This window comes from Sinocyclocheilus grahami, unplaced genomic scaffold (genome assembly GCF_001515645.1).
Source record: "Sinocyclocheilus grahami isolate Dianchi unplaced genomic scaffold, SAMN03320097.WGS_v1.1 scaffold138.1, whole genome shotgun sequence".
Classification (NCBI taxonomy): domain Eukaryota; kingdom Metazoa; phylum Chordata; class Actinopteri; order Cypriniformes; family Cyprinidae; genus Sinocyclocheilus; species Sinocyclocheilus grahami.
Genome location: NW_015505317.1, coordinates 968,222 through 978,709, shown reverse-complemented (window position 1 = coordinate 978,709; position 10,488 = coordinate 968,222). Strand labels below are relative to the sequence as shown.

Here is a 10,488-nt window from a genome sequence, read left to right as displayed (position 1 = left end):
GGACAGGAGAGCTGTCAATCAATAAATTGGAAAAAAAAGTAACTTGCGTTACTTATTTGAAAAAGTAACTCAGATATTCTCTTGTAAATTAAAAAGTAATGCGTTACTTTACTAGTTACTTGAAAAAAGTAATCTGATTACTCGCGTTACTTGTAATGCGTTACCCCCAACACTGGTTGTTAAATAAAACAAATGCTGCAGACTTGCTTTCCCTTGCCAAAAATTCAACAATGAAGACGATTACGGTGTGACGCAATACGCTCCGATGGCGCCCCTCCCTCCGCCGGGAAACTCACTCACAGCAGCTCAGCGGCGGAGCTCAGGATGCCGAGCTCTGGAAACATTCGGAAAGTCACACGCTTCTTCTAGTCTGCAGAACCGGCTACAGACATTCCTCATTACAGGAGGAAGAGCTTAACTCGGGAGCTGGAGCTTCTTCCTCATTTTTAAGCGAAGTAGGACTCGCGGACAGCCAGAAGTGCGGATCACCTCAGGTGAGACATTCTGCATATATTTCACACTGTGTGAGTTCAAGCGGATGATCTCAGGCGGCAGTAATAGCGGTAAAACTCTCCGTCACTTGAGCAAGCCACTTAATCGCGCTCAAGATCTTTTAATCAAAAAACAAGGACGACCTTTTTATTTGTTTCATATTTCTTTACTCACCTTTTGTAGTTTAGTGACCTGTTTTGTGCGTGCTTATCCAAACAGTCTCATGTTCACTGGATAATGTTCTTCCAGTCTAATGAACAAGATTCATGTTGTGGTTTTGCTTAGTAGCTGAATATCAGTGGCAGTATAATTCATTTTCTTGGGGTTTCCTCCTTTATGTCTGGACTCTGGAGCAATGCCAGCGTTTCCGTGGCCATTAGCGATGTGCAATTCGTGAACCAATCGTTCTTTTGAGTTGAAACTTTTAGTGAATCTTTTGAACCGGTTTACAAGTCTATCCGAGCAGTTCGTGAGTCAACTATTCACTGAACCGACTCATTGAACTGAGCTTCATCTCATAATGAACAGAAGGGCTGAATGAGCTAGTCAGAGCATGTGGAGGTGAACTGAGGATTTAACTGTTGGGGGGAAAAGTTACAAAGAAAAGTTACATAAATATGCTCACTGCTTCATTGTATGGCAGTTTGATCAACTCATACGAAACTAATTAGAGATAAAAAATAATTTTATTACGGTACATTATTTTCTGCAAATTAATTATAATTAGGTTATGAATATATTTAATGAAAAATAAACTGAAATGGTACAAGAAATTACAAAAAACATTCTAATTAATTGGCTATGTTTTATTAATTAGGAAGTTTTTTTTAAATTATGGATTGTCCACTACTAGTGGACAATCCATAGGCTAATTAACAGTAACATACATTTGACTTTTTTGGAGTGTTTATTACCACTCTGGGATGTCAGCAACTACATGATGATGCAATTATGACAATCTCTAAATAGAATGCAACAGTTGGTTCCGGAAGTAAAAATCCCATTAATTTTCTCCAATCGATTTTTTTATGATAACTTATAAACCTTTAAAGACAGACCTACTGTAAAATATGCTTTAGCTGAAGTCATCAGCATTATGTGATCGATTATGTGCGATCACTTCCACATTCAGCCTCAGTGGCCTCAGAACTTCCGGTGCAGCACAGTGTATGGAAATTGTGAGAAAAGCAAGCACAAAATAAAATCTTGAGGAAGTGTTACAGGACAGGACAAAGGAATATTGTACGAACCACCTTTACACTAAAGCTATTTAAAGCTTCTGGAACTCGTTATTAAAATACCAAATACCAAAATGTTCTGTTTATCAGTTAATAATATTTTTAATATACTGTATTATAATATAATGCAATTAGTTATTAGAAATATGACAGAACAAATTTGCTACTACCATGGCTTGTTATGAAAGAATACTATACCGGCTTGCGTACCATAGATCTTAGTGGAAATACATTTTTTAATTTGATTATATTATTCATAATGCTTAAATTTTGTGTCAACAACATAAAAACAAATGCACACCAAAATGAATATAAACTCGGGCAGAATACTAGAACATCTCAAAGCTGATGCACTCAATGTGTTGCTTGCTTTGACTATTACAGTGAGGAGGGAAACTGTGATGTAGTGAAGACACTCAATGGGAAACAGAGTCCAGATGTTCTGGGATAGGTTTTATGTTTAACCTATGTGTGATTTTATTTTTTGAACCAGTTTTTTGAAAGGAACCGAATCAATTAGAGGATATCTTTTGGATGTGGCATCACATATTTGACAATGTAGTAAATGAGAAGAGGATTCCAGTAGCTCATTAGCTCTGATACATCAATCAATTCTTAATCTTCTTGTTAAAAATCATTATAACTAAAAATGTTTAAAGATCTGGGCTTGTAACTGAAAGATTGTAGGTTCAAACCCCTTAAGGGCTTGAACTATCACCATTGTGTCACTTGAAATTGGTCATTTAGCGGTTAACATTCTTTTTTTTTTTTCTCATTTCTGCACCATTTAATTCACATGTAGGTTAAACATAAAACCTATCCCAGAACATCTGGACTCTGTTTTCCATTGAGTGGCTTCACAATATTACAGTTTTCACATTGAGTAGGCCTATATCAGCTTTGAGATGTAGTATCTAGTATTCTGCCCGAGTTAATATTCATTTTGGTGAGCTTTTGGTTTTATGTTGTTGACACAAAATTGAAAATCATCAAAGTTGTTTTGATATTTGATAGGGGATTTACATGAATATATGAAATGTTCACAAGAGCCTTCCTGGAAAAAAAGGCTTTACTGAAGTGAATGGCCACTTGCCTTGTCTCCCTGCATATTCATGTCCGACCTGTTTTTATGTTCTGTTATTATCTTATATCATGTTTGGTTCAGCAGCAACTCCAGGTGGCTCTAACAGATGGTGTGGAAAGCATTGCATTATGTGGCCTGTATAGTGTTTTATTTGCTGAATACAAGGCAGGTTATGAAGTATTGGTTTTTATATATTTTTAAATGTATTTACTTAGTTCACTAGGTCACTTGGGTTCTGACCAATCATTGCAGCATTGTGGCAAAACAGGTTTTAGATTTCACAATATTTCTCAGAATAAAATGCCAGGAAATTCTAAACATGGGTGTAGCTGCCGTTAACATGTTTGCGCAGGCACACAATCAAAATGGTGTTGCACTTTGTTAATTTAACTTAGCATTTCAGTACATCCAGGAACAGAGGATACGGAAATGTGGGAAGCAGTCATGCTCGTTATTGTCTTGTACAAGAAAGGTGACTTACCTCCTTATTAAAAGCAAATATAGTCAGAGCAGAGTAATTCACTCTGAAGCCGGTCTCATATTACTGCTTCATACGTTTAATATGTGCCAAAATCTTTTGCCTGCTTTATTTTCCATTAAGTTACTCAGGAATGACTTCTCCATCCCTTAAGAGTAAAACTATTCCTGCGTTCTTCTTATTCTTCAGTGTTTTAGTTCAAATCAAATTGGCCTATCTTCCCACACAGAGGCCATTCCTCTCTTATTGTCTATCTCATTGCAGATTCCATCACTCCATCAAGAAGAGAAATTATGCTCACAATCATATGAAATAATGTAAGTATCTCTAATTAGATTTGATTAGGGCTTGGATTTTAGAATGCTTCATTTGACTTGCTTTATATCATTGATTACCCATTTCAAAGTGGTTAAGGAACTGTTAATGAGAGGGAATTTGTATTTCTGTGAGTAATTTTGTTGTGGAATATATAAAACTAGCCAAGTAATATTGCACACACATTGCACAGTATTGCACAATATTGCCCATTTCTTGAAATGTTATGGAAGGCAAATGTTCTTCATGAGATGGAGTTTGATGACACATTCTTCTAATTATTACCATATTATTACATTCAACCGTATTATTACCTTTTCTAAATATTTTCCAAACTATGTAGCTTGATGGGTAGAGGCATGCTGTTTGGTTTTAAGCAATCTGACTTAAAATTTTCTACTGAAAATAGAAAATAGACTATGGGATGCACAATATATCGGTACATTATTGTTTATTTGGTGAAATTACACATTTTTGCATTTATCAGTATCAAGTGATATTGGATATTTATCATGTGATATTGGATGTTTAATTGTGTGTGTTAATTTACCTTTGTCCTCAAATGAAGTTCTAAATGTAGATTCGGGAGGAGCCTAATCATTCAGTCCTGTCAATCATCACTATGAGTCTATATAAACAGCAGTCATTGCGCCGTCCCAGCGACAATTCTTCCAGCACTCCATCTCCTTCTCTATTTATTACTGCAATGGAGGGGTTGAACTTAGAGCTCAAGCCGAGCCTCGGGTTCGAGCTTCTATCAAGGACAGCAAGCCGAGTTCGTTTACCATTAACCATCAGGACTGGATGGGCAGGCGAACTCGTGAACTACAATTAAAGGGAGAGTTTACCCAAAAATGAAAATTGTCATCATTTACTCACCCTCAAGTTGTTCAAACCTGTAACATAAAAGAAGATGTTTTAAAGAATGTGGGTAACCAAACAGTTGGAATGGGGCTCTGTCATATTATATAATGAGTAAACTAAATGCTGTCATACTGTTTGAGCTTAAAGATTCGACCATTCCAGTGTGGAAGATGATAGTGCGTCATATTCATACTGAACTATTTTACAGATGTCCTCTCTTTCCCGCAGGACTCTGTTTATCATGCTTGCGCTTCTTGTGAATTTCATTACCATTTCACAAGGTGAGTCGTTGTTGCACTAAGCTAAAATTGCACTTCCTGTTTTCATTCAAATTCTGTATCTAGCATCTTTTCATTGTTTTACATTTCCTATTTGCTGTCGAGGCAAAGACTTACATACTGTAGCGTGCTGGACACCCACAAGCTGTCAGCAGTCCCTCTGCCCACCTCGGAGATGCATTAGTGTGGGTTATGGTTGAACGCACAGAGTGCAGGAGGATGATGAATGGACAGAGAGATAGAAGAAGACAGAGAGGTAGTGAGAGAGAGAGGTAGATTGAAAGTAAGGGGTGTAGGAGGGAGGTGATTACACCCACATCATGAATCAGACTATAAACTTATAACGGTCACCTAGGGGCCTCACATATAGACAGATGTACAGATGAGAAAGGGCCATAGGCCTTTAGGGTAACAGTAGTGCAGTTGGTAACTGAAGGTGATATGTGTTGTTCGCTTTGGATGATATTAAATTAAAATGGATATTATTGAAATTATTTAAATGGATAGGGATGGACGATATATCAGTGCCATATTGATTATTGGATGACATTGGGGAGTAAGTTTTAAAAAAATTATCAGTATTGATCAGTGTTTATATAACATAATTAACTGTGTATAATTTAATTATGTATAATTAACTTAATTAAATATGCATTTCATCTATTTACATTTAGATAACTTTTTCCATCATCTAACGTTTTAACACAATAACTTAGTTACTCTGTAAAAACAATAATAATTTGATAACATTGCTCTAATCTTTGGAAAATCTCAAAATTAATATCCATTTTTCGATATTGAAGCATAAGTTATATTGTTGTGATGCCTGAATTCACTTTTAGCGTTTGAAATGATTGATTTATTTTAGTTTTAGTTAATTTATTTAGGAAAATAGTAATATCAGCCATTTATTACACACACACACACACACAAATAAAAAAATTTAAAATTATCATCTTATCAGAGTCAGCCAGAAATGTATGTACAGTATATGTATTTTGATGTCAAAATATTTATCCTAGCTTAATATGCAGGGACAGCTGTGAGGATGCCATTTGACATAAGGTGTAAATACGGTGTCACTATTGCTCTGTTTGATCAGCCTGATCAGCCTGACACAATAAAACAGTAATGCAACCATTGGCATTTATTTGGGGGTGGGGCCATCTGTCGTACTGACCAATGAAAGATAGATGTTTGGGAAACTTGTTTGAAAATAGTCATTATTTTTGCAATTCCATGTAGTAACACTAGTGGTGCAGAAATTTAACACACTATATTTAATAAATTAATTGTGCTCATTATTTCAAAAGATATTGAAATGTTAAGATTTTCTTAAGTACACACTTTTTAACTCAAAAGTATTAAATCTTTGTTTGGAAATATATGATGGCTTGCTTATGTTGCAGTCCTACACAGTTGTGTCGCCCTTGAGTAACTTTCAGATGAATGTTCAATTCTGAGCACTTCTGAGAATTGATTTTGCCAATAGATTTTTCTTTTATACATAAGGTCTGTGTGTCCTCTGAGATTTTTTTCCCCCACTGTTCAGTTTGAATAGTATTGCAAATGAGTGTCACTCACATTGAGATCCTCGTGTTCCAGGTCTTGCTGCTTTGAGTCTTTCTGATGGCAGGGGAGGTGTTTATGAAGACCTGAAGTGGAAGGCTCTGCTATGTTGTGAGCTGCCCTTTGCTCAGACACTTGACGGTGGTCTTTCAGAACACCCACCTGTAGGACAGTGTCACCTACTAAATGCTACAAAACCAGAATTCTCAAGTAAATCACCCACCCTTTCTGGTAAAATCAATCTGTGTGGTATTACAATCATTGCTTTCGGAAGGGCTTTTTTGGATTGAAGAAAGATTATTTAAAGTACTGTTTTTTCATGCTTATAAAATGTTGACATAGTAATATTTGTTAAAAACTTTGTTGTTAGTCACATTATTGTTGATTTTCATAATTAAGCTGATAATATGTAAATGTCCTTTTATCAGTGAAGGGCTATAAAATGCAATTGATTTTCTTCACATGTAAACGTCTTCATTTTCATTTTGACAGCAAATGCGATATGTTTGTTTACGTTATGATTTTTATCAATACATTGAATGACATTTAAAAAGAAAAAGTACTAAATGTATTTAAAAAAAATAAGTATTACGGTTTCCAAAAAAAAATAAAAATTAAGCAGCACAACTGTTCAATATTGATAAAAATTGAAATGCTTTTTAGCATATTAGAATGATTTCTGAAGGATCATGTGACACTGAAGACTGGAGTGATGGCTACTGAAAATTCAGCTTTGCATCACAGGAAGAAATTACATTTTAAAATATATATATAAAAAATATTTAAAATGGTAATGATATTTCACAGTATTACTGTTTTTACTGTATTAGTGATCAAATAAATGCAGCCTCGGTGAGCATTAAAGACTTCTTTCAAAAACATAAAAAAATCCAAACTTTTGAACGGTAGTGTCCAAAATAAATGAAAGACAATTTATGAGTTATCCTTGCCATTTTAAGGTCTCATAAAGCAGTTTTGTTTATATTTGCATCAGAGGTCTTAGCTACAGAGAGACTGAGAGAATTGACCTCTCCAGACAAGTAGATGGGTGCCATTACCCATGCTAATCAATTCTCATTACTTCCTCTTCTCTGCGGTAGGCCAATAATTAAAGTCTATAAATACATTTATAGCGTTTAAGTGGAAAATAAGTTAAGGTTTGCAATCCTATTAAAGTGTGAAGTGGCTCTGCAAAAACAGAAAAGGAATCAATACAAATACTCAGAGGTGGATGCTTATTTTTCCCTAACATCATAAAGCATTCATTACACTTAAAGAAAAAAAAAACATTTCCCCATCTACATTGACTCCTGTGATAGTGCAAGTTTAAAACTTAAAAACTATCCTGACAGAATTTCAACTAGACTATGAATAATTGATGTTTTATGTTGATTCAAAGCATCGTGTATGTATCGTTCATGTTATTTGCACACTATGTAATGAGGCTGTGTCCTGACAGGAAAAATGTGCATGTTATTTCTAGAGGCTTCTAACTGCGATAGATTGTGATGAAAGAAGCTAACATGGGAATGCAATCTCTTTTCAGGAAACTGTTTGGACATCCTGTGCTGGCTTGAAGGTGAACAGACAAATTTGATTTGTAATGCAAAGAGCCACAGAGCAGCAGCCGCTGCAAGTCTGCTCACCGTTAGACCTCAATTAGTGTGAGTCCTCTGTTTTTATTCTGCTCTCCACAGACTGCTGATTTGTTGCTGCTCCCATTCGTGCTTAAATTGGATTCAGGACAAATTAAGAGTGTATGTGGGGGGGGGATTATGCAGACGATGTAATACATCCAGACTCTATGACTCTAGTAGGGGAAGTCGTGGGGAAGTCGTGGCCTAATGGTTAGAGAGTCAGACTCATAACCCAAAGGTTGTGGGTTCGAGTCTTGTACCGGCAGGGATTGTAGGTGGGGGGAGTGAATGTACAGCGCTCTCTCCCACCTTCAATACCATGACTGAGGTGCACTTGAGCAAGGCACTGAACCCCCAACTGCTCCCCGGCCGCCGCAGCAAAAATGGTTGCCCACTGCTCCGGGTGTGTGTTCACGGTGTGTGTGTGTGTTCACTGCTGTGTGTGTGCACTTTGGATGGGTAAATGCAGAGCACTAATTCCGAGTATGGGTCACCATACTTGGCCACATGTCACGTCACTTTTTTATTAATGGTCAACTTTTAAATTATCTTAATTATTTAATATTATTTACTTTTTTGTCCACTATATATACAGATTCTAACTAATTCTCTGATTATTTCCCCTGTGATAAAGATTAGCCTGTGTCGATCCCAAACTTAAGGCACCATATGATAACAATTTTTGTTTGCATGAGTTCCTTAGAGGCTTAATCTGTTATGGATTTACAGTTGTATTCATTATTTTATATATATATTTTTTCTTTTTAGTGTACAGATGAATGTACTTTCAGATGAAACAAACCATGCTGCTCAGTGTGCCGAGGAAGAAACTGTCATGTGCTCCATTTCTCTTCATGGCAATGACACAACTGTCTCATTGACCATCAGCATATCTTTGAATGAGACTACTGCACTGTCACCCAAGATGCAAGTCAGCACACATCATCTGCGTAAGATCTCATTCAATCATTCTATCTATCATTCTACCCTTTCTATCGTTCTGTCTATTATTCTATCATTCTGTCGTTCTTAGCTTCGGCTGATTATAAGCAAACAGTAAGCGAGTTCCTGAACAGTTCTGCGAATAATGCTGATTTTGATCTTATGTTATCAGAGTGAAACCAGCTATTTCATTTCCTTCATTCCTGTCCATGTTTGCCCATGTGCTGAGTTTCCTGTACTGCAGATTTCCTGCAGGCAAAATGTACTGCAGATTTAGTTGCTTCCTGTTTTTTATGTATAGGTCTTAAACATGGTCTCATAACACAAACCTGTCTTAGGGAAAACTGCTAAATTTTTTGTTCATGATTAATTTAAACTGACGTTTATTTAGTTTGATAACTCAAGTAGAAATGGCCAAACATTTTACACATTGTTTCTGATAATTGTAAGTGAGTTTCCTTCATTCAACACATCAGCGTAAAATGTTAGAGTAATACATTTGCATAAGTGACCGAATGACTGATCATACAGCTTGTAGCATGTTATTTTATTACAAAGTTTTTTTGTGAAAAAAGGTTGTGAAAATATTTTACGAACTAAAATTCATCTTCACAGTCACCTGTAAATCCATGACTGTAGCCTAATCGTTACTATGAAACGCGTTAAAAGTGTGAGTTCATGGAGACTGGTGCCAGGGCAACAGGTGTTTTATTAGGGTGTGTTTGTTCTTTGGGACCAGAGGCTGAAGAATACACATCTGTCTCTCAAGTGTTTTTCCGGGCAGTGGATTGAAATGGAATTTCACAATGGCATGGTTAAATGACTTACCAGGTCCAAACCTTAAGTCAAGCTCTTTATTGTCATTGTACAGTTACTACAAGATTGTTTAACAAAGCAAACCTTTTTTGTAAGCAAATAGACTTAATAGTAAGTGTTTTTCACTGCAAAATCTTGCTTAACAGACATGGACACCATTTACTTTCATTGCATGGATAAGAGCAGTCTGGACAGTCTGCAAAATATCCCCTTTTGTGTTCCATGGAGCAAAGAAAGTCAGGGGTTTGGAATGACCTAAAAATGATATCAGATTTATCTTTTTGTAGCTGATTGATTCCTTTAGGTTTAATTTTAAGTGAACAAATTGTTCTGACATTTTCACTTCCATCTTTTCTTTGAAGAATGCTTGTTGGAACAGAAGAAAAAGAGTCAATAACTACAGTAAATGAATAAAAAGTCCAATCAGTGTAAGCCTGTTTGTATTAATTGCAACAGCAGGGGCCATTTACTTTATAATGTGTTTGTGTCAATGAAGTAGTGGTTTTAAAAGATAATGATAATGTTAGTCTGTTAATAAAGGCCGCCTCAACTGATTAGTATTAATGGTACTGCTATTATTAAAATAAAGAAAATTGCTTTGCCTTTTTTACAAAGCAGTGGCTGCTGAGACTATCTTGTTCTAGACAGACATAAATACTTTGTTCAGAACAAAATAATACTTGAATGTGAACAACAGATATATACTCATGTATTTTTTATATATATATATAAAAAAAAAAAAAAAAAAAAAAAAATATATAAATAAATATATAAA

At 35.7% G+C, this 10,488-nt stretch overlaps 1 protein-coding gene across 2 annotated transcripts in view; it reads left to right on the top strand.

The window, feature by feature from the left end:
* The first annotated feature begins 276 nt into the window (after window positions 1–276).
* The window catches only part of lepr (leptin receptor), a 24,745-nt gene continuing 14,533 nt past the window's right edge, over window positions 277–10,488 (top strand). The window contains exons 1-6 of one of the 2 annotated variants that reach the window (XM_016280229.1): window positions 277–494; window positions 3,557–3,609; window positions 4,700–4,752; window positions 6,355–6,528; window positions 7,865–7,982; window positions 8,724–8,905. In XM_016280229.1, the coding sequence (XP_016135715.1) occupies window positions 3,608–3,609; window positions 4,700–4,752; window positions 6,355–6,528; window positions 7,865–7,982; window positions 8,724–8,905 (529 nt within the window). In that variant the 5' untranslated portion in view covers window positions 277–494; window positions 3,557–3,607. Of the gene's footprint in view, window positions 495–3,556; window positions 3,610–4,699; window positions 4,753–6,354; window positions 6,550–7,864; window positions 7,983–8,723; window positions 8,906–10,488 lie in introns of both variants that reach the window. The other variant, XM_016280228.1, reaches the window with a different exon arrangement.